Genomic DNA, 23,500 nt, shown 5'->3' on the forward strand with positions numbered 1-23,500 from the left:
TGGAATTCACATGTACATCCGCAGTCTCTGTATAATAGACACGTATTTTTGTACTATCGTCTTTTATATTTTATATATTATATTCCGATAATTATAGATTCAAATTAATTAAGTTCATTATACTTGTCCAGTACGAAATGGCGCGGACTCCAAATGCTAACTTCGAACTTTTGTCGAGCGAGAATGCGGTATCTAACGCGAATACTATAGCGGTCAGGTTTGTCACCTTCGAAGGCCTCGAACGGGTATTATATACTTGCGAGTATTAATATATCGTGCGGTAGTGATCTGACTGTTCGCTGAGGCAGACAGCGGTCGGATCGTGGTACGTCCTGACACGTTCTTCAGTCTCACGTCGATAACGATGGTGAGTGATTTTTAATAATACTCTTACGAATCACAATATCCCAGGTTTGTTAATAACAATTACATCAAAGCACTTCGATCGGTCAGATTAGAAATTGAACGTTTTATATCCGGAAGCCAAAGAACATCTCGCAGTCACTTAAAGAATCGTTTAAATAAAAGTAAATTGGTAGATCTGGTCTAAAGCTGTCGCTATCATAACAGATATAACTTCTAGACACCAGCTGTTACTATAGGCGATAGTTCACAAAATTGCAGGATATCAAATGTATAACCGTCATCGTGCGCACCCTAACTATCCCAATCGACCGATCGAGGAACTGTCAATGATAATCGCGTTTTGCATAAAGCAGGCCCCCGAAGTCGCGATGGTAAAAAGTACAATGAGTGCAGTAGAAAGCTTAATAAATATTTCATGCAAAAACAGATCGATTCTCGACATTCAAACCAGTAGTAGCCGACGCGCTTGAGCTTCGACGTTGCAGAAACGGGATTCCCTCAACGATCTTCGAATAAACGCAAATAATTCCTAGATCATATAGCAATCTATGCATCATTAATAGACTTTAAAGGAACAATCGTTGACATTGATCCGTAACTTTTGTCTGGTATCTTTTTTCTTTCGTGTAGATGGAAGATTTTTTCGGAGTAGAATCTGTATGATCTATAGATCCTTCAAATGATCGGCCATCTGTTCGATAAGTAATGTCCAACTATTGATGCATTCATATATATTTGGATTGTTACGCTGCCATTAATACCATTTACAAGACAAAAATAGTCCACTTAATGCGTCAAGTGCGATGGCTACTCTGTTTTAAAAATTCACCGTCGACGCCATTTTGTGTATCCCAGTGGATAGACGATCTCTCCTCCGGGTGAATCGTGAAACAGTGTCACGCACGATGTTCGATCAAAGCTGCTATGGTTACATCGTGTCAACCTGAAAAAATCGATTTTTCGCTACCAGCACGCAGAGGATATGTATGGATATAGCGGAAGAGACTATGACTTCGATGCTATGAGCAACCCAGGGGGAGGGAGGATCCGCTGGTATGACTGCGAGACGCGTCGCGTTAGGGCATAGATGAATTATTAACCGAAGACATTGGCAGGTCAAGGTGAACAAAGCTTCACCGACTTGCTGACAGCCATAACGTCGTTAATATCGACATGTCAGTCTGCGATCATCCCTTGCCAGGGGTAGCCAAGACAAATGCGGTTCAATTGGTCCTCCCGTTCGCCGAGTGCCGTTTCCTGGTCCCGATCCAAATGGAATCACATTCGATCGATCGTTACTTATTAATCCATCGTTCACACGACAAATAATCTTTCTAATAGTTTTACGATAGTCGATTCGACGCGGCACACGATCAATTATCACGTTCAGTATCTGTAATCGAGTTATTGCCTCCGTCTTGCTTCTGGTTTTATTAGTCTTGTTTTCGGATTTCTTGGTTCACCATTTATGATTATACGACAATATCGTATTCATTTCTGTACGAAATTTCGTGCGTGAAATAAATTCGTGGCCGTCGAATAGCCTGACAAAGGGGCCTAAGCGTGCCAACGATTCCTTAAAAGTTACAACGAAGTGAAAGACAGGTGACTCTTACGGAAACACGAGAGAATTTAATATACGCCTGTTCCGTGGCAATTATTCAAGCTGGAGGAGCTAGATGGAATACGAATGGCGAAGCTGGTACATTACAGCTCAAATATTCTTCGTTTCGAGTGTCCATTGTGCAATGACTCACAAATTTGCTCACGAAAGACTGTCACGTTTGTTCGACCAAATGGAAGGGATAATTTAGTTTATCGCTTAGCAAACTGCGAATACTTTCATTCGGAAATTAAGCAGAATTTCTCAGAAAAGAATGATGAAAGTGAAGACTATGAAAATACGTAAATGGGATTGCAGAAGAATCTTTACAATTGATTACTGTTTCGAAAGTACATATATGTGAATAACGAATCTGTGAGTCACTGTAGAACCATGGATTCTTTGGCTCTGTCGAAGACGACCAGACGATCAGTCTTGTGTGTGATTCGAATGGAAATAACAGATGTATTTGTCAATTCTTGTAGCGGGAGTGTGTGTCCATTCACATTGGACAGGCGGGGGTCCAAATGGGGAACGCCTGCTGGGAACTGTACTGCTTGGAGCACGGGATCCAGCCGGACGGTCGAATGCCAAGCGACACCAGCGTCGGTTACGGGGAGGATTCGTTCAACACCTTCTTTTCTGAGACAGGTTCGGGAAAGCACGTACCCAGGGCGGTGTTCGTCGATCTCGAGCCAACAGTCGTAGGCGAGTCCCATTTGAATACCAATCAAACCCTCGATCTTGTTCGCTGACTATTAACAAATTGTCGATTGCACCCACAGACGAAGTTCGTGCGGGGACGTACAAGCAGCTGTTCCATCCGGAGCAGTTGATCACAGGGAAAGAAGACGCGGCGAACAATTACGCGCGTGGCCATTACACGATAGGTACGGTTACAACTTGTTACAACTTCGAGAATACGTTGGGCAACGTCGAACAAGACTAACGTGGCCATTCGTTATTCGACCATTTTTCTACTTATCGTACGCTTGGGTCAGAGTTGGGCATAATTTTAATCGAATAATATAATACTAATATTTTACATCGTAATTTCAAATACGTAGCCATATGGCAACAGTGGGAATGAAAGGGTTAATCGTTTCTATTTTAGACTTTCGACCCAGCATACGAGACCTTTCGATCCTTCCATAAGACATAGGTGGTATCGAACGTTGTTGTATTTTAAGAACAGTTCCACGCAATCGTGTCCGCGACATTCGCGTGTATCGTTCGAGAGTAACGTTCCTGGTGTATACAATAATCGTTACGTTTTCAGGAAAGGAGATCGTGGACCTCACATTGGACCGTATCCGCAGGCTAACGGAACGATGCAGAGGTCTGCAGGGTTTCTTGATTTTCCACTCGTTCGGTGGCGGTACCGGATCTGGATTCTCGAGTCTGCTGATGGAGAGACTGTCCGCTGAGTATCCAAAGAAAAGCAAACTGACGTTCAGTATCTATCCAGCGCCACAGGTGAGACAAATTTGTGGACGGTATGTCCCCCGTTTTGCATTCGGTTAAAAGAATCGGCCATGTCGGATCAAGAGTATACACACTGTGTATAACGAGAATCGTGGTTCGCTTTTTATGCAGGTATCGACCGCCGTCGTGGAGCCGTACAACGCGATTCTTTACACACACCCGACGTTAGAGCACTGCGAGGTGGCCTTCATAGTCGACAATCAAGTTCGTACAAACGATTCGGTGTCCGTGATACCGATGTCTGAACCCCCAAAACCAGAGTGTATTATGTAACACTTTCCAAATTTTAGAGGAGAGTGAATCAAAGGTGCAGAAAACCTTGTAGGGGAAAGGCGGGTAGCCTCGAACATGTGTATCCCTAACATTGGAACCGTTCGATAAGAATTCAACGAGAAACAATCGCTACCTTCGAGCTATAAAATGGACCTTAAGACAAGTCTCGATATGTAGGCATGGTGAACATTGCATTAAGTTATGGAATTTGATATTGAATAAGATATGGACTCGATATTCATCTGTACACTATTATATTAAGTGCTAAACAACTTAGATTAAAATAATTTATACCATTGGAGAGAGTGAAAAATTTGATAGGTGAAACATGTAAAATATTATTTTTAAAAAAAGTGCATTTAACATACTCTGGTTCGGGAGTCCAGATGGACGATATAAGAACGACTCCGTCGTTCTCGGACCATTAATCAGAATAGACCGTGTTTCACAGGCGATTTACGAATTATGCAGGCGAAACTTGAACATCGATAGACCGACGTACACGAATCTGAATCGTTTGATCGGGCAAATCGTCTCGTCAATCACGGCGAGCTTGCGTTTCGACGGGGCTCTGAACGTCGATCTCACCGAGTTCCAGACGAACTTGGTCCCTTACCCGCGTATACATTTTCCTCTAGTAAGTTCCAGTCTAATAAAAAATACATGGGATCACCGTAGTGGCGAGTACGAGAACCGTTCAAACATATTTGGATTTCTGATGAGAATATTCGACAGTCCAAACATAATTCGAACGTGGTGGAAATGTCCAAACTCGTTTTGACGCCACGGACACGCCCAAACTACGTTTGGACTGTCCATACTTATCGATGCTCATAGAAGTTCAAACATGTTGGATCTACAGTAAATCATCAATGAGCGTTCGAAGGTCCCTCGGCACTGTGAGTGTTCATATGTCATCCCAAAACCATATCTCAATGGAACCACTCAAGCGCCCAGTGGTGGGAATAGCGTCTGAACACTCGTCGATGATTTACTGTATTTGGTTGTCGAGCCATCTCTACTTGTTAGTTAATAGTGTGCGTTTTTTGTGCACGTGAAATAATCCTATTGGCGTGAACGAAAAGTCAGCTGATACAGGATCATTTAAAGAAGGATTCATTCGTTTCTTGCAGGCTACGTATGCGCCGGTCATGTCCGCCGAGAAAGCTGGTCACGAGAGGATCACCGTAGCGGACATCACGAACTCTTGCTTCGAACCGAATCATCAGATGGTGAATTGCGATCCCCGCAGAGGCAAATATATGGCCGTGTGCATGCTTTACAGGGGCGACGTTGTTCCCAAGGACGTGAACGCGGCGATCGCCATGATCAAACGACAGAAACACGTCCAATTCGTCGAATGGTGTCCCACCGGTTTCAAGGTTACTGTTTTCGCGAAAATCGTGCACGGCGCGAAAAAGGAAGAAAGAGCACAACCATTTTTGACACTGTATGTCGCACAGGTGGGGATAAATTATCAGCCGCCCACCGTGGTGCCGGGTGGAGATCTGGCCAGGGTTGAGAGAGCGGTGTGCTGTCTCTGCAACACCACGGCGATAGTGGACGCGTGGGCAAGAATCGATCACAAATTCGACCTGATGTACGCCAAACGGGCGTTCGTTCATTGGTAATTGTTCCCGCGCTTACGTTCCATGAAGATCCGACCAAGTGTTTAAGACGTGGAAGAGTCGAGGGGTTCAGTGCAAGAGGGAGCTATGTTAAAGCAAAATAGCTTTATGAGATACGCTCCGCAAAAAAAAAAATTAAGGGATCACCCCTGCGAACGCGAATAATATAGGCCAAGTTTAAACGGCCGTAACTCCGGCAAAAGTGGTAGTATCGATATTGTTAAAAAACCGTTAGAAAGTATGCAATCTCTAGTTTTAAATACTTTATTCAAAATTTTCGCTGCGTTGCTTCTTGGAAAAGTTGTGACGATACACAGAGCACTTGAAAGATTTTTAAAAATTTTGTTGTGCTTTGAAATGTTACATGGGGTGAATAAAATTTTTTGAATAAGTTAGGTATGCAGGGGAAGTGCCTCACGTGGCAATAGGCTAAGCGGCAATACCGTAAGACTCCACTGTATGCTGATATTATAGGCATTCTTTTTTATGCTTTTTTTTAATATAGGTTCGTGGGCGAAGGTATGGAAGAGGGTGAGTTCACAGAAGCCAGAGAAGATTTAGCAGCTCTGGAATTGGATTATCGCGAAGTACAAGAGGACGCTGCTAACACGGAAGACGAAGAAGAATTTTAAGTTGATGTGAAGTATATGTAGCCTTAAAATATTCTAAGTTTCATATAAGATAGAACATTCGCCAAAAATATTCGACCTTACATTCATTCTTATAACTACAGAAATTAATTTTAAGTTCGCAGCCATTAGCTCGGTATTACCTTCAGTTTACAATACTTTACCGAAGATAATACCAATTGCCCGGGTCTCACCACGAGGAGGTTGCTACGAGTGGAGACCCAAAGAAAGCTAGATGCAACCCCATCCCATCTATGTAACCGCAGTTACATCGATGAAATCTTTACTTTCATCTACCTCCCTTTTTACAAAGTCTTATAAATAACTTAAAAGTAACTTAAATTTAGACGCTTTAATGTTGATTTCTCTCGGTGGATGACTTCTTTCTTGAGTCACCAATGCCCACCAAACGATTATGCATCGATTGAGCATTTAAAAAACTGAATCTGGCGAAAAAAAAAATTTTCGACTAACTTCACGGTCAAATTTTGATCCCTTAATTACAAAAGAACGCGGGACCACCAAATGTTCTAATTAGGCCATCAATGACCACCAAACGACCACCAATCAATTGGGCACAATGAAACGTTAAAAAGTTAAAGTTGTCCGGCTAACTTCACAGAGGTGACTGTTTTTGTCCTTGACAATAACTGTTACAGCTTTTGGAATAGAATTTTTGGCTTACGTTAATTTGCACGAAATGATTTTACAATAAATTAAATATTTTCGATAATGTAATATTTATAGCAATCACATCTTCGGTGACACATTCTATCAGTGATTTTACAAGCTTGGTAAGAGAGGTCATAGAACACCCGGTGCATCCGTAAGAGACCCCGTGTGTGCGAGAAAGTGGGTTCATACAACCCCCGGAGCTACGTAAGAGATCCCGTGTGTGTGAGAAACTGGGGCCATAGAACCCCCGAAGATGCGTAAGAAACCGCATGTGTGTGAGATGTGCATACTTATTATTTATCATGCATATCGTATATAGTTTATACGTACGTTTATGTTTATGTTTTATATTTCATATTAAATATTTAAATAAATATATAAAGTATAGTATTGTATTTTAGTCTCAACGCAGAAACAACATTTCTGTTGGGTATCAAGGTTAGGAAAATATATATCGATACCTTCATACAAAAGTAGTTATGGGTAAAAGTATCGATACCTTGGTGGTATCGATTCAACCCTAAATACAGTGCATATATTTTCGCGTGGCTGATACAAGACTGCGATAAAGATTCTCAAGCTTCTAGCCACTTAGTACCTCTGCCGCACATCAAGATGACTCTATAATACTATTCTTTATTGTTAAATGGTGTCTAAAACATAGGTATTGCTACGCCAACTAGAATAACAGAATGGTATTAATGGCAACTAGCAACATTTTTTCGTAGATGGCGCAATAGGTTGTTTTCACTATGAGATTAACTAAAAGAGTTTTCACTAAAAGAGCATCAGTTTTCCTCGTCATGGATTACATTCGAAGTTTAAAAAACGCAGCTTACTACTCTCTGGCAGGTGGGAACCAGTAATTACAAGAACATTGTTAAAATCTCAATTGTTTGCAACGTTTGACACTGTATCTCGCCATGCGTACCCCGTTTAGTTCACTTTGAATAGCTCTTCCAATGTTCTATGGGCGAGTCACGTATTGACCAAGCATTCAGTTTGAAGCTGAAAGAACGTAGATTAGTCCGCTGCCATTGAAAATACCAATAAGCGACCAGAACATAGTTAAAATCGCATTTAATCACGGAGTACCACTATTCGTTTGACCAGTGGCGCCATCCGTGGCGAACCGCTGAAACTGGTAGCCATATAATTGGCTAGCAGTTTCAGCTATTCGCCACGGATGGCGCCACCGGTCGAAAAAGTAGTGGTATTCCGCGATTAAATGCGATTTTAACAGTGTTCTGGTTGTTTATTGTTATTTTCAATGACAGTGGATTAATCTACGTACTTTCAGCTTCAAACTGAATGCTTGATCAAGACGTAACTTGTCCATAGAACGTTGGAAGAACGTTCATTTTAAGTGCTTAATTACTGAGATATTAGCATTTTACCATCACTAGAAATTTTCACTCACCTGTCGATATAATTTGGCTAGCAGTTTGAGCGAAGTGCCACGGGTGGCGCCACCGGTCGAAAAAATAGTGGTATTCCGCAATTAAATGCGATTTTGACAGTGTTCTGGTCGTTTATTATTATTTTCAATGGCAGTGGATTAATCTACGTTCTTTCAGCTACAATTCGAGTGCTTTATCTAGACGAAAGCTATCCGTATAACGGTGTAACAGTTGTTTAAAGTGAACTAAACGGGGTATGCATGATGGAATACACTGTCAATCCAAACCTGTTGTTGTCAGGGTTACCACTCCATAAGGGGTCAACGTTAATAGTAGCATAAATAATTGTACTAATTCTGGTGTTCTGCAGAATTGGGTTTACGCATTAAATCGTCAGGAATAATTTGAGACCGACGACGATCATTTTGGGCGCTTAATTACACCGGAAAATAGTTGGCCGGAATCATTATAATTTGTATGTATATTCCAATAAACATACGTCAGGTAATATAAGCTTCATTTCATCGGATTGTCTTAAATATAACTGCATAAATATTGTACAATCCTATACTAATTATAGTTGTTTGGTTCAACAGGTTACTACAGAAACTAACTACTGCCTATGTCTTTTAAACTTGGGCTGTAGTAGTATCTGCTGAAACTGCCATGGTTGCTGGGGTTATTATCTAATTTGTCCACGGGGACACAGAGAAGCGTCAGTCCCAATTCTATATAAATGTTGTACGAGCAAGAACGATAAAGGATCACATTTCAAAACTCTTGCGCCTCCACCGGAGGTTCTATGACCTCACGTTCTCATCACACAGGATCTCTGGCACCCCCTGTGGGGGTTCCATGGCCCCACGTTCTCACCTCGAGGTGTCTCTGGCGCCCTTTGTGGGGGTTTCATGACCCCACGGTCTCACACACGGTGTCCCTGGCGCCCCCTCTGGGGGTTCTATGACCCCTCGTTTCACCCACGGGGTCTCTGGCGGTTCCACCGGGGGTTCTCTGTTACGCGTAAAGAACTGTTAGATTTCTCCACCAATCAGAAACGATTACGAGAAATCTCGAATCACTGTGAAAAATCATCGTGATTAAGAACGAACGTGATCGAATCACGAGTGATTCACAAGTAGCAGTTCACGCTGTCTCTAGTCAGAAATGGTCAGTGGTCAGGAACGTCAAGTTGCCATGTGTATTGATGTGTATTTGAAAACATTGTTTTCCGTGACAACGATACGTTGTTTTCAATTGATTTGTAACATTGAAACAATGTAACAGATTGTAGATTGTTTCATACGAAGAATCATTTCTGATCATTTCATAGATTCGAACAATACGATACAGGAGGAATTTGTTGGCATCGTTTATGTGACTTCGGTTATTAAAGAACGCAACTGTTAAAATGTTAAACCAACAGTATAATATTACACATCGCACAGATTCATACATTGAGCCTCTCTTAAAACGTGTTTTAGAAATGGACGTACCCGGTAAGACAGCATTATTAACAGGCATGTAGATGCTTACCCAAATTATAGTTTAAAGTTCAAATAATAATATAAATCTTTGATATATGTCTAATAAAAACATCCTTCGGTCTTTAAGTTAAATATAAAGGAGAACTTCTACTTAAATTTTGACATGATTCTTATTTTATTGTGTTCTGATAATAAAATTCGTAATCTAATTATTGTACACAATTGGGTACAGAATATAATATTGTATGTCATGGGTCTATCAGTACATATGCAACAGATTTAGAAAACTGGAATTAAAATTCAATATGTAAAATCTACAGTTTGCATATTAAATTATGTTAAACATTGTATGTTTTATATTTTTAATGCTCTATTTTAATTGTTTCTCAAGGTTTATGCCGTGGGTCAATCCAAGTACAATCTATATCTTCTAGTTGTGGAAAAGCAAGAGGAGATCGTTTTAAACTGTGTATTCCATATGCTAAACAAACCTTAAATTGGAATGTATTTTTTGATTCACAGTGTCCCGAAATGGGCCCTGACTTTATATTCAATGATGACACATTCCTAATGGATATGAACATTGATACTTTATCCATTAAAGTACCTAGTCTTGCAAAATGGAATCTTAATGATAGAAATGCATTGTTGAATGTTCTCATGGAGCTTTTAGCATGTTACAAAGAACATCAAGTTTGTAATATATTTATTCTATAATATTCATTATATAGACTGTATTTAATCAAATATATTTCCTTTTTATGTTAGATACAATTACTTCAAAAGCAGGATCGACTGAAACTTGAATATAGTATGTTAATAGATTCAAGTCAAATAGCACCAGGAGATGTTGAAATAATATTGTTACCATTTGCTTCGAAACCAACAGAAGCCAAATTCTTAATAACTTTACTAGTTGATCTTTCTCAGTTGCAAAATTATGGTTTCGAACTTGAAAATGAAACAGCAATGCTTCTCATAACATTTTCTGGACCAAATTGGAATCGAATTCAAACACACCTACATATTTCTAAATTTTTACAACCAATTGTTGGTAACCCATCCACCTTACAATTACAACATTTTCCAAGTGATAAGTGTTTGATGGATTATGTACTAGAAGCGAAGATGTGTATAGCAGAAAAGGTATGCAACCCTAGATTACTAAACTTTCATTTATGTTTTTACTATTATTAACATACATTCTTATTCCAGATAAATTCATTTGTTCAGAGGTTCAAGAGTAGACGATTATTCGTGTCAACATTAATTTCTCTTCAACCAGGTGCTACGATTGAATACGATAGCCTTGACTACAGTCATGTATCAGTTTTGCTAAATGATGAAGATTTTCATTTTGTGGTGCACTTTTTCCTTCCATCTGGCTATCCTCAAGATATACCTGAAATTGAGTTGCAATCAATATACCACATGACAAAAGAGCGTAGTCCATTCATGAGAAAATTTGATGTTCCTTATGCCAAAGAATGGAAACCACTCGAACTGATAAAGAAGATATGTGCGTTCATTAAAAAAGATTGTGTTAAAAATTTTAAACGTAATTCTATTGAAAACTGTTCATAATAATTTTTTTGTGAATTACCAGTTTATTCTTTAACGCATAATTTATTACAATTAATAATAGGAACACTGGCAACGTTGCTTGCAATCTGTTTTTCCTTACATTTGTTATTTCACTACACATTATTCTAAACATTAATTGATAACATTACATTGTTTATGGTTTCTACAAAATGTGATATGTATATACAATACATGTATGAATATTATTTTTATAATAACAGTTGCAGTAAGTTACAGTTCTTTAAATAAAACTATATGTATGTTTATTAATCATTTTTGCCTTCCAACTGCAAAATAGAAATGTATTTGATTGCAAAATTTACTGTGCCCTAATTATTAAATCGAACTATCATACATTGTTAGTATACATTTAGTATATAAAAACCTAAAACTGCTGATGTGTAATTATTAAAACACTATTTGATTTTGGATTGAAAGTGTTACAGTCCCTATTTCTTGAATAAACATATGAGAAAATAGAATTTTAAATAACATGTCACCTATTGTACAAAAAGTCTCCCCCATAAAAAAATCGCGAAAGTATAAGTCTTTAAATTTCTATGGTACAATAATTATAGTTAATTATTTCATTTCGAGAATGAAAATTTTTGATTATATTTAATCAAAAAAATGTTCAATAACAAAATCTCTGAAAATAATAAAAATGTTATGAAAGAATTATAGATTCATGACTCATCTGTGCATATTATATATACAGTTATACATAAGTACATAGGTCGAAGTCTAAGTTGTGTGGTGAGAAATCGATAAAAAATATAGAAAAAGTGGCTATTATAACGCATGTACAACATAATTTACTGTTAAGTGAGATAAACTCGGTATAAAATAAAACCAGAATAATACATAGTATATGTACTGTAAGAGGTTACAACATTATTTTTCTTTATATGCTTTTATTTGTCATAATTAATAGATGATATCGTATATCAACAGTTGCACAAAGCCTGTTTCTTTTAACAACAAATTTGTTTTCTCTGTTGGGAGAATATTTTATACCACCATGGTCAAGTACTTGAATCAAGTGGAAAGTATCAACATAGACAGAGATTTATTCGAAAAATATAAGTTCAGTGTGGACCAATTAATGGAACTTGCTGGCCAGAGTTGTGCACTCGCTATTGCTCATAGTTATCAGTCGTTGAAAAATTCTGAACGAAAAATTTTGGTTTGTTGTGGACCAGGAAATAATGGTGGTGATGGACTTGTCTGTGCCAGACATTTGAAACAATTTGGATATAATCCGGAAATTTACTACCCTAAAAGAACAAATAACACACTATATGAGAATTTGTTGCATCAGTGTGTTGAAAATGATATTCCTTTAGTAGAAGATGATTTAGAAGATTTTGCCTTAAAACGTTTGTGCCAGTTTGGTCTCATAGTAGATGCTCTGTTTGGATTCAGCTTCAAACCTCCTGTGAGAGAAGAGTTTATCCCTATCATTCATCTATTGGAAAATACAACTGTTCCCATTTGTAGTATAGATATACCATCAGGGTGGGATGTGGAGATTGGACCACCCATGAATGGTGGGATAAAACCAGAAATGCTGGTATCGTTAACAGCACCAAAGATATGTGCTAAAAGGTTTCAAGGAAAATACCATTATTTGGGTGGTCGATTTGTACCTAATAAATTGGAAAGAGAATATAATCTTAATCTACCCAAATACCAAGGAACCAATTTAATTGTTCCTCTGCATTGAATTTTAACATAATAAGTTTAATTATCTTAATCTGTACTGTTATATTTTTACAATTTTTTCTGTTGTGTAAGGTGTATATATTACAATTCAGAATAAAGTTTTCTCATTTTAGCAAAATTTAAACATTCTTGCATATAAAAAAAGTCATACTATGTAGAATACATTTAATTATATATTAATGTCTAATACATATAAGTACATATATATGCAAAACATATGCTGTCATATAAAATGCACATTTATATAGATTATTAAGAGGTAATAAACGGATCGTCTGTGTAATACGAGAGTTAAGGGTTATGAGAGTTTCATAAGTGGTACTTAAAAAATAGAAGTATTAAACATATTTAATTCCTGTTGTCTTTAATTATTTGTGTTCGAAGTTGAAATCCACCGCCATAACTTCGCCTCCACGTTTGTAGATGGCGTTTGAAAGTTAACAAATACATCTATTCATCCGATCCTCAAGTTATTTATGGTTATTTACAAAATATATCAATGTTTAGCAGGCGGTAGGATCCAAGGATCCAAGTGACGATTGGTGACGATTTGTTGTTACCAGTTACCAGTTACCACATTCGCCTAAAAGTCTAAGTACGAACATTATAGTTAACTGCTACGTTACATCGAACGCAACATATTCATTTTGGAAAATGGTACATTAGCAATGAACTGTATATTTTCTGTATGAATTATTTGAAATTAATATAACACTTGTTTAAGGCACAAGAGGTAGAGGAAACTATGAAACGTATTCAGTCACATAAGGGAGTCGTCGGTACAATTGTTGTTAATGCCGAAGGTATGCTACACGTTCATATTAATTAGTAATATAATTTTTGATCAACATTTAATATTTCGGTTCTAATATTTAGGCATTCCAATCAAGTCTACACTGGATAATACTACAACAGTTCAATATGCAGGTTTAATAAGTCAACTGTCTGATAAAGCACGATCTGTAGTTAGAGATCTGGATCCAACAAATGATTTGACATTCTTACGTATTCGCAGTAAGAAGCATGAAATTATGGTTGCACCAGATAAAGAATTTATACTTATAGTTATACAAAATCCAGTGGACTGATATCCAAGAAAAAAATTAACAAATATGAGAATATATACTTTATTGTTTGGTGATAAATTAATTTATACGGCACATTCCAACTTCAATTGTTTGATATAATTGATCTCTGTTTCTCAAATGGCCTTAGAGAATGTGTTTTACACATGCTACCAAGAAATAAAAATTATGCACTCTGTCTTGAATGAATCCCAAGAAATAATTATCAAGTTCAAATTGAATGTTTTAATAACTAAATTTATGTGAAAAGTAAAATTTTAATTTTAATTTATTATAAATAATACATTATACAAATACAAGACTGTATCACATAATTAGTCATTCATATTGTTATCTCAATAAATTTGTATTGCAAACAAATTTAATATATCTTTATATTTATTAGAGAAATACTTTTAATAATTGATAGCTTTCAAGATAATATTTCATTATTTTTTTTGCCTAGAAATTTGAGAGTTGATTATAAGTATAGTTAAAGTACAAGTTCATGGTCTTGACTTTTATGAAATTATAATTAAGGGTTTACTTTTAATCAAGTTGTTACACACAAATGTTATGGAGATAATTCCATTTATTAAAAAAGTATATAAAGTATACAAAATTTGAAGATAGTGAAGCTAGTAATGTTTGTAAAAATTACTACAATTTTCGTTTACATTGGTTCATTTTTAGATACTTATGTTTTTCGAATACTTTAGTAAAAGTACAATAATTCTTTAATATGAATATATTACTATATAGAGAGCATGATAAAAATTTTATCATCTATGTATGTACAAAACATAGTACTATCTAGTCAGGTAATTTTCTCAGCCTTATTAAATGTGGCAGTATTGTAAATTTCATTGTGTATCTTTTCATGGCCTATATAATGTTCACAAAAACATATCCTTTATAAAGTATAAACATGTATATTTTGATTTAGTACTCTAAAATAAATACTTTCTTATTGAATCACACTATAAAAAAATACGTCCATTGTGAAACAAGAAGAAATTGTATAAATTCGAATACAAGATTGAAAAGTATATATATATCTATAATAAAGTAATAAATTACAGAAAATTGAACTTGCACAAATGCTGTTTGGAATTAAAAGCATATTTATACAATAATCCAATATCTAAATTTCCTTAAATATTTTTAAATAGAACTGAAATATGTTATTGAACGGATTAGTATCGAATTACGATGATGTATTTACAGAATTTAGATGTTTAAAGGAAGGATGAAATACACAGTAATAAACAACCATGGCTGTTATGCCAATCAAGAAAGGTAAAATGCAAAAGACGACCAGTACATTAAAGTACCATGCATGTTTAACTTCGTCAGACGAAGCGTGTATCCAAAATATAGTTGCTGTTATATTTTCAAGAAAACAAATTGTGTAAAAAGATACATGTTTAAAGAGTGTACTACCATCCACTGCATTTAAATATATGAACACGTGAACAACGCCAATTACTATGGAAAACAAAACAGAATAAATGCGTTCCTTAAATTTTGGAGGACAATGCGGTGCATGATTGTAATCTCTACAGAATTCTAATATACCACGTGAATCGACAATGATCCAACCAGTCATACCTATCCAATGAATAACACAACCAATTGCTGTGTATATGGGCCAAATACTTGCGACAACACTTAAGGACAATATCCTTGAAACTGAGAAATTCAATTGTTAATGTAGGTTCTTAATTTTCTCATACAATAGTAGATTAACCCACCTGTTGTACAGAAGTGCCACAGAAATTGTAAAACCGTTCCTGTAATTCCAATATTCAGTTTATCCTGTTGAACTAATCTAATGCTACGGTGATAACTGGCCATGGCCCATCCCATACTAGCAAGTGAACTAAGAATAGTAGCTACTTGATGAATAACTATAATAAACAAAGACATCAATTTTACTATCATATCAATCAGTACAATAAGATAACAATTGCTATACTAGGGAGACCTGCCTCTCTGCATCTTTGTGTTTTATCACTACCTCACAGCCACCTGTGACATCTTCCAGCTTGCATTTAGAAATAGAAGTATATTATTCTCATGTATAAAGGTGTCTCAGCTAAACTGTCACACACTAGAATTTTTTTTTTCTTTGAAGGTCTAGTGGTAGATTCTATTAGTGATGTGAAAGAACATAATAAACAATAATAAACTAAAAAAAATTCCAAATGCTACCCTTTAATAGTCTTTGAGTGAGCAGCTTGTAACATCTTAGCTATGGCACCCTGTATAGTTTGAACATATTTTTTTTAAATAACACTATGGTTACAAAATAAATGAGAAGAGGCCAGTTAATTTAAAGATGCTTACAGTGGTGCTCCCTAGAATATCAATAAAAATACATATGTACATTCAAAATTAATATTGTTGTGGTAGTCCTTCAATAATATAGTTAATTGCAAAACTTGTTGGGGAGCTGCTTCAAGAAAGCATTCAAATACTCTCAACAAAGCTACATCTTGATCTTCTTTGAGCATCTTGAGGTAATGTCGCCTTTGAGCATTTTTATCTTCATCTTTCTGAGACTTGTAAGCCTTCCAAGTATGAATTAATATTCGATAATAACGAATTACAGGTGCTAATTGAAATGCAACTACTATAATGCAATACAACTTTTGTGTTAACATCGTATGTATACAGCTAGATTCAGACTGATTTTCTGTTGTATTTATCTAAGAAAATGGAAAATGATTTTTTAAATACAACTGAAATGAAAACTCATAAACAGGAGTCTATCTGTATATTTATACACTTTGTGATTCTGTACCTTGTCATCTTGACGTTGCATTCTTCTACTAATTATAACATTTATGAACGAAGGCAGAAATACAACAATAGTTGTCCACACAAAATACATTGTTTTACCGGCTAATAAATATCTTACAATGAGATTTATGTCGAAACCCATGTCCACTATGTGCATAATGATCGAAGACACAAGAAAAATGATATCCCAGCCAGATATGCTTGGATTTTTTGTAGGTATATCTACAACATCGTCATTGAATTCCAATACAGGAAAGAAAGGAATTATTTGTCTTGTATGTATATGTTTATTCAGAATATTCATTGTTGTTTTTTATAAGGTATCGTAAGTATCAGAATTAAATCTTGAATGTCAAGAATTGATACTTATATCAAAGAGGCTTATATCAATTTCACATCCACCATATGCTTGTTTATTCTTATTCGTAACCTCGACACACATGTTTAAATTAATTTCTTCACTTGTTTTAAAACTTTCATACTTGTTAAATGTTATCCTTATGTTTTAATGATTCCCTACGATTGCAAAACTTATTTTTATGTTCGAATGCGTATAAGACTACAATTTATTGGACTTTAAAATATGAATCGTACGGAACTTGACACCTGTCAACTTAAGCATCACTACAGGCTGTAGTCTACAGTCTACAGCATCTTATTTGTTGGCATTTGTTTTGTGACTTATGACGGTGACGTGCGTCTCTAGCCAACACCCCCTGAACAATGAATTTTGTAAAAAATATGGGTCTTATCTCGCGTAAACGGACTATGTGTGCCCTGCACACTGTGTGGGGATTAATGGTACTATTTTTCAGCGATGTTATTATGTAAATAAATGTAGAAATACAACTTAATACAAATATATAAATTTGTATACATATATATATATATATACGTTACTATGTACATATGTATAATTTGTGTATACGTTCTCAACTACGTCGCCGCAGATTAATACCAATAAGCACCACGCGGTCTACAGGGCGCACATGGTCCGTCTATGCGAAACAAGATCCATATTTTCTACAAAATTCATTGGTTCGAGGGGGTCAAATTGGCATTTCTGCTGTCGACTGATCGAACTATAATCTCGTATTGTGCATTTGTGCATACGACGTGACGTGTTAATCATTCTAATCAGTTGACCGTGGGTGTTTATTCAAGTTCACAATTCTAGTTATCGAATTAAGTAAACACTCAGCTAATTAATCCCCTTATTACATTAACATTCAGTCCAACAATCAATCGCAATTTATTCATCAGTTCTAATTACCGACTGAAATTTGTATTGTTTATTTACTTATGCATATTACATCTTTGTATGATGCACCGAATTGCATTAGCAACACGTCATACTCAAGCGTCTCGTGTTCGATTGCATGCGATACGTCAGCTGTTCTGCGCCTGCTGCCAATGTAGAAAGGGAATGGAGAAAGTCCATCGGGATTAATATGTACCGTTGTATGCAGTGGTATTGGCTTTTTCAACATCTGTGCTTAGTCACAGGTGGTCAAAGAAATGATTGATACACAATGCAGGGTCCATCAGGACTCTAAAACCATAGGAGATTAGAAGCATTGTCAATTGCTTCACAGTCGTCGTTTGTTAAACATGGTCATTACGAAACCTTGTGCACGCGTGATACAGTTTGAAAACAGTGACGCGAATTGTTTTGCTGTCAAAATGTAAATAATTGTATTTGCGACCACAAAGAAGATTATTAACTGACAACCTCTGAGATCTTTTTGTACGATCTTGTGAGTATATTGTGAGAAAAGTCTGATCATAAGAAGATTGTTGAAGTAGATTACGGAAATGTTATGTTTACTAAACACTTGAGAGACTTTAACAATTAACAGAATTCTGTGAATTTTTTTATTGTTCATCGTTATTCGAGAATTGCTTTTCTTATTTTTTTAGCATCATCATGTCGTATTCTATCAATAGAAGACCGTTGTTAGGGGGTGCATCGGATAGTGAATTTGAAGATGATTTAGAAACTGAGGTTGATGATCCAAGTGTTTCTGTTCCAGATGAAAAGCCATTTTTAAAACAATATGAACCTCGTGACAAGTAAGAATTTTATGTTCAGACAGTACCATATGTTGATCTAAATTATTGAATTTATTGTCTTTTAAATTAGGTATAATCTTGCATACATAGTTTTCTACTTACTTGGAATAAATACATTAATACCATGGAGTTTTTTTATAACTGCTGATGATGTAAGTAACATGTATCTTATTATTTAATGTCACTTTTTGACATATCTGACAATAATCTGTCTAACTATATAAATTTATTTCATAGTACTGGATGTATAAGTTCAGAGAGATACATGAAAATTCTACACATCACTTCAATTATACTCATGTAGAAAATTTAGAGAAGAGAACTGATCTTCAAGCAAGCTTTACTTCGTACTTAAGTATAGCAAGTGCACTACCTAATACATTCTTCTTAATAGTAAATGCATTTATTAGTAAAAGGTAAGAAAGATTATGTATATCTACATATGTGCTAAATACAATAATAACAAGTTACATGGTAAAAAATTTCAATGATAGGGTTCCTCTAAGAATACGTATGGTAGGATCTCAGTGTACAATATTACTGCTGTTCATTATGACAACTGTGCTTGTTAAAATAAATACAGATAAATGTAAGTTATAGAAAAACATAATTATTTAATCTAAAAGTTTTGATATTGTTTATTACAAGTAAAGATTCATTTAACTTTTAGGGCAAGATGCTTTTGTAGCCGTTACCTTGACAACAGTAGCATTTGTAAATGGTATAGATGTAACATTTAATATACTAGAAAATGTAACTGATTGTATATAACAACAGATTCTTGTTTTATAGCTGCAAGTGCGATTTTTGGGGGAAGCTTAATGGGAATTGTTGGTCGTTTTTCTCCAAAGTATATAACTGCTATGTCAAGTGGTCAAGCTTTGGGAGGTATTTTTACAGCTGCTACAGAAATATGTTCCCTGTGGATTGGTGCTAGTCCTATACTCTCAGGCCTAGTCTATTTTATTGTTGGAGATATTATTTTGTTTTTATCTCTGATCGCATATATTGTTTTAGAAGAGGCAGTAAGTAACTTATTCTAATGAATATACAGACACTTACTGTACAGCTGTTTCATAACATATGATAAGTAGCTTACAATAATGAGACAGACTCTTGATACATAATTTGTCTCTACACAGGCATTTTTTAGACATCATATGGTGGAAAAATCACCTGAAAACATGGAAAGAGAGTTCTCAGTTACTGGAGAAGTAACTTTTCCTCAAGGCATTACAATTTCTTACTCTCGTATTGTTAAGAGGATTTGGCAGTATGGTGTTAGTGTATTTTTAGTATTCTTTATATCTCTTTCTGTGTATCCAGCAGTCACTGTGTTGGTAGAAAGCCAATACAAAGGAAAAGGCCATGCGTGGAATGGTATGTTTTATTTAATGTTCACACAACTTTCAAATATTCAATTTTTTTTCTATATTTCACAGATGTCTACTTTGTACCTACGGTGACTTACCTTATTTTTAGCATGGGTGACTATGTAGGACGAATATTTTCAGGCATTTTTCAGTGGGTGTGTATTACAAGTCTTTCTTCGAAAAATTATTTTACAATTGCATATTTATTATTACAAACATTCTATTATTCTTCTAGCCAAAAAACAAACCATGGCAAGTCATGCTTTTAAGCTCACTAAGAGTCATTTTTATACCTGCACTTATGTTTTGTAATGCACAACCCAGACATCATCTTCCTGTTTACATTCATAATGATCTCTATTATATTTTATTGACTATCTTATTTGCCATTAGTAATGGCTATCTGTGCAATTTGACATTTATTCTAGCTCCTACGTAAGTATTATAGTCTTAAATGTATCAACATATTATCAAGTTTGTATATGTTTGTAACATAATTCTTAAACAGGGTTGTCGATTCTCAAGAAAAAGAGATTGCATCTGCTATGATAGGAGCTTTCCTTGGAATAGGATTAGTGTCAGGTGCTGGACTTAGTTTAGTCATGGTTAAATCACTTTGAGAAAAACAAGATATATGCGAGCGTTAATCTCACTGCCGACTGGTACAGTTAAAGACGAATAGGACCACAGAACGCGGAGGCCAAGTACATTCAATCGAGAAGTAATATAGTTGCATATTTCACGATAAATTTTACAAATGTAGTGTTTGCGACATTACATTAAATTATTTTTGACATATTCTTTTTATTAATGTTATTTATATTTAACCATTTTATGAATATATAAACTGTCTTTAGTATATAATAGAGATGTATGTAAAATTATGTCACAGATCTGAAATCTACGGTAGTACATAAGAAATTAACTGAAGAAACATATGACTCTAGTCATTGTACATTTTATGAATGTATTTATTTTTAAGGATTCGAAGTACAATAAATTATAACCAATATTTTATCGTTTATCAAAAATAATTCCAGAAACATTATAAAATATGGTAGAATACTATGTTAATTAAAAATATTTTTTAAATAAATGGTGTTGATCAATTTTTTTGATTAGAAATATAATACATTACCTACAAATAGGAAAGTACTTATGTATTGGAGCATACCAATAATATACATTAAATTGTATTTTATTGATCACTTGCTTCTAGTCATATCCAGAAAAAAAGCTCACTCACTGGAGCATGCATAAATTTCATGAAGGATATTGCCTATTTTTACTAGTCAATGGTACAAAAACAACACTAGTAAGAGACCTTTTCTTAATCTTTCCATCCATTGTTTTATCAACCTGCACTAATGTTTGATCTGAATTTTCTGGGCCCATTGGTAATACTAGACGTCCTCCAGGAGCTAACTGGTCTATCAGCTGCAAGAATAATATCCCATAACTTAATTTGTATAATATGTAAAATTAAATGGCAAAACATTTGCTTACAGCCTGTGGCATTTCTTTAGCTGCTGCTCCCACATGAATTGCATTATAAGGTGCTTTTTCAGGGTATCCTAATCTTCCATCTCCAACTAAAATATCATATAATCTTTAATAAAGTGAAAACAATTCAATATATTTAAAAGCTATATAAAAGGCAATTACCAACAAATTCAACACGGCCACTGTTAAGAAGTTCTGGTTTATCCTTTTGAATGTTTTTTTCAGCAAATGTTTTAAGTTCAGGAATATGTTCAATACCTATGGCAAGTCCATTTGGTCCTAGCATCATTGCCATACATGCTGTCAAATACCCAGAACCAGATCCAACATCTAATGCTGTTGCGCCATCATGCAATTTCTCTTCAAGTAACTCCAGAGCATATGCATGCTAGAGTATTGCAATTTATATTATTGTACTTATAATTTAAAAGAGTGTATATAAAACATTTAAATATATTTGTCAAAGGATAAATTTTACTTAAATTATGAAGGAATGTACCATATGAGGAGCACTTATTGTAGCACCATAACCAATTCCTTGTGGAGAATCAATATATGCATATTTGGAATGAGTATAATTCCCTCTGTCTACAGCAGACATTGCATCATAGACCTTGTCGGATGTAATTGCTTTGGATTCTAATACGAAAATATAAATTCTTACAAATCTATTTTCTTTTTGTATAATATAAATTTACAACAATAAGCAGAGTATAAACATTACATTGTAATTGTATTTACATTACTCACTTTTAAGATATTGTATGAGATCATGATTGTTTTTCGCTTGAAATCTCCCAGACCATGCCATTTCATTTGCGAACACCGGAAATGAGAAACTTATTATTATGAAAATGAAACACGTTAGATAATAAGTCTGAATTTTGGGGCCGTGTGTTACATACAACCGAATCGAACTGAATTAAACTGAATTAAACACCGGCCACCTGCCGTTGCAAATATTCACGAAAAGTTGCAAGGTTCAACGAAACTGTTAATTAAACCTTAATGAGTACACAAATGATATTTAACAATAGATCACTTGACGTTACAATTAGATGCAACTATTTATTGTATATACTCAAGAATGCTCTAAAATGAACATTGACTAAACGTAAGGTTTCTCAACAACAGACTTCTGTTATATTCAGGAGAACGTAACTGTTACGTTTTATTGAATGTAGGATGCTACCTATGCACTAATTTATGAGCACGCTAGGATATGCTTTATTTCCTCTAGAACATATTATACGGACAAAATAGGACGGGTTGCAATAAATTGGCATGAATATAACAAACTTGAATTTAGTGACTTGTCAATTAAACTGCATATTTCCTACATGCATCCTCGCGCACTATTACTATCATCAATTGCTGATTATCTTCGTGGATAATATCAGCATAGTGAATCCAAAGCGCACCCTTGATTTTATACTTTAACTACATAGAAAAAATGTTACAGATTTTTTTGTCCTTGTGAACTGAATAGTGACAATCCCAGGTCCCAGCCAGCCAAATCGACGAAGCCCAAATTTGTCCAATACCTGTTATGTATAAAGTTACGTACTCAAGATAGCTACAAGTTTGATGCAAGATCTGCTATCAACAACTTGCACGCAGATTAGCAGCAGATTAGCAGCAGATTAGTAGCAAGTCTTGCAGTATAGCCCAAGTTATAAATAGACCTATGTAGGTTAGTTAGCCTGGCTTGTATTGCAAGATTGCTACCAATTTACTTTACCATTTTGTCAGCTGACGTTGCCTGCAAAACTCAAGCCAAATGTAGAAACAGATGGCTATGCTCAGATAAAAAAGTTTCAAAAGTGAGAT

At 35.3% G+C, this 23,500-nt stretch overlaps 7 protein-coding genes across 9 annotated transcripts; 5 read left to right on the forward strand and 2 right to left on the reverse strand.

The window, feature by feature from the left end:
• Window positions 1-222: 222 nt before the first annotated feature.
• Window positions 223-5,987, forward strand: LOC107187279 (tubulin alpha chain-like). Its single transcript, XM_015575315.1, has 9 exons — window positions 223-367; window positions 2,455-2,677; window positions 2,755-2,859; window positions 3,249-3,445; window positions 3,566-3,658; window positions 4,179-4,364; window positions 4,861-5,109; window positions 5,191-5,354; window positions 5,861-5,987. Exons 1-9 carry the CDS (start codon window positions 365-367, stop codon window positions 5,985-5,987), a joined length of 1,347 nt encoding a protein of 448 aa, XP_015430801.1. The 5' UTR covers window positions 223-364.
• A 3,244-nt stretch (window positions 5,988-9,231) lies between these two features.
• Window positions 9,232-11,127, forward strand: LOC107187269 (BRCA1-A complex subunit BRE-like). The gene is made up of 4 exons (XM_015575306.1): window positions 9,232-9,555; window positions 9,935-10,236; window positions 10,312-10,689; window positions 10,759-11,127. Exons 1-4 carry the CDS (start codon window positions 9,468-9,470, stop codon window positions 11,125-11,127), a joined length of 1,137 nt encoding a protein of 378 aa, XP_015430792.1. The 5' UTR covers window positions 9,232-9,467.
• A 719-nt stretch (window positions 11,128-11,846) lies between these two features.
• On the forward strand, window positions 11,847-14,128 carry LOC107187161 (dynein light chain roadblock-type 2). Of its 2 annotated transcripts, none has more exons than XM_015575170.1 (4): window positions 11,847-11,883; window positions 13,360-13,509; window positions 13,577-13,655; window positions 13,729-14,128. In XM_015575170.1, the coding sequence occupies exons 2-4, from the start codon at window positions 13,507-13,509 to the stop codon at window positions 13,938-13,940; spliced, it is 294 nt and encodes a 97-aa protein (XP_015430656.1). In that variant the 5' UTR covers window positions 11,847-11,883; window positions 13,360-13,506; the 3' UTR covers window positions 13,941-14,128. The 2 variants fall into 2 exon arrangements, with proteins under 2 accessions (XP_015430656.1, XP_015430657.1); XM_015575171.1 differs by lacking the exon at window positions 11,847-11,883 and adding an exon at window positions 11,915-11,966 and having other exon boundaries at window positions 13,363-13,509.
• On the forward strand, window positions 12,149-12,853 carry LOC107187158 (NAD(P)H-hydrate epimerase). The gene has a single exon (XM_015575167.1). It carries the CDS (start codon window positions 12,149-12,151, stop codon window positions 12,851-12,853), a length of 705 nt encoding a protein of 234 aa, XP_015430653.1.
• A 995-nt stretch (window positions 14,129-15,123) lies between the features above and the next one.
• LOC107187124 (XK-related protein 6-like) lies at window positions 15,124-17,085 on the reverse strand. The gene is made up of 4 exons (XM_015575133.1): window positions 16,723-17,085; window positions 16,306-16,627; window positions 15,671-15,826; window positions 15,124-15,608 (listed from the first exon to the last, which is right to left on the reverse strand). The coding sequence occupies exons 1-4, from the start codon at window positions 17,023-17,025 to the stop codon at window positions 15,124-15,126; spliced, it is 1,266 nt and encodes a 421-aa protein (XP_015430619.1). The 5' UTR covers window positions 17,026-17,085.
• Window positions 17,086-18,648: 1,563 nt separating this feature from the next.
• Window positions 18,649-20,858, forward strand: LOC107187157 (equilibrative nucleoside transporter 3). The gene is made up of 10 exons (XM_015575166.1): window positions 18,649-18,794; window positions 18,865-18,946; window positions 19,032-19,210; window positions 19,289-19,383; window positions 19,465-19,515; window positions 19,587-19,819; window positions 19,937-20,174; window positions 20,237-20,322; window positions 20,403-20,602; window positions 20,676-20,858. Exons 1-10 carry the CDS (start codon window positions 18,649-18,651, stop codon window positions 20,785-20,787), a joined length of 1,422 nt encoding a protein of 473 aa, XP_015430652.1. The 3' UTR covers window positions 20,788-20,858.
• Window positions 20,859-21,271: 413 nt separating this feature from the next.
• On the reverse strand, window positions 21,272-22,899 carry LOC107187159 (protein-L-isoaspartate(D-aspartate) O-methyltransferase). Of its 2 annotated transcripts, XM_015575169.1 has the most exons (6): window positions 22,863-22,899; window positions 22,421-22,464; window positions 22,170-22,309; window positions 21,833-22,058; window positions 21,674-21,759; window positions 21,272-21,604 (listed from the first exon to the last, which is right to left on the reverse strand). In XM_015575169.1, exons 3-6 carry the CDS (start codon window positions 22,269-22,271, stop codon window positions 21,431-21,433), a joined length of 588 nt encoding a protein of 195 aa, XP_015430655.1. In that variant the 5' UTR covers window positions 22,272-22,309; window positions 22,421-22,464; window positions 22,863-22,899; the 3' UTR covers window positions 21,272-21,430. The 2 variants fall into 2 exon arrangements, with proteins under 2 accessions (XP_015430655.1, XP_015430654.1); XM_015575168.1 differs by lacking the exon at window positions 22,863-22,899 and having other exon boundaries at window positions 22,421-22,738.
• Between the last annotated feature and the right edge of the window lie 601 nt (window positions 22,900-23,500).

This window comes from Dufourea novaeangliae, unplaced genomic scaffold, assembly GCF_001272555.1.
Source record: "Dufourea novaeangliae isolate 0120121106 unplaced genomic scaffold, ASM127255v1 scaffold99, whole genome shotgun sequence".
NCBI classification, from domain to species: Eukaryota; Metazoa; Arthropoda; class Insecta; order Hymenoptera; family Halictidae; genus Dufourea; species Dufourea novaeangliae.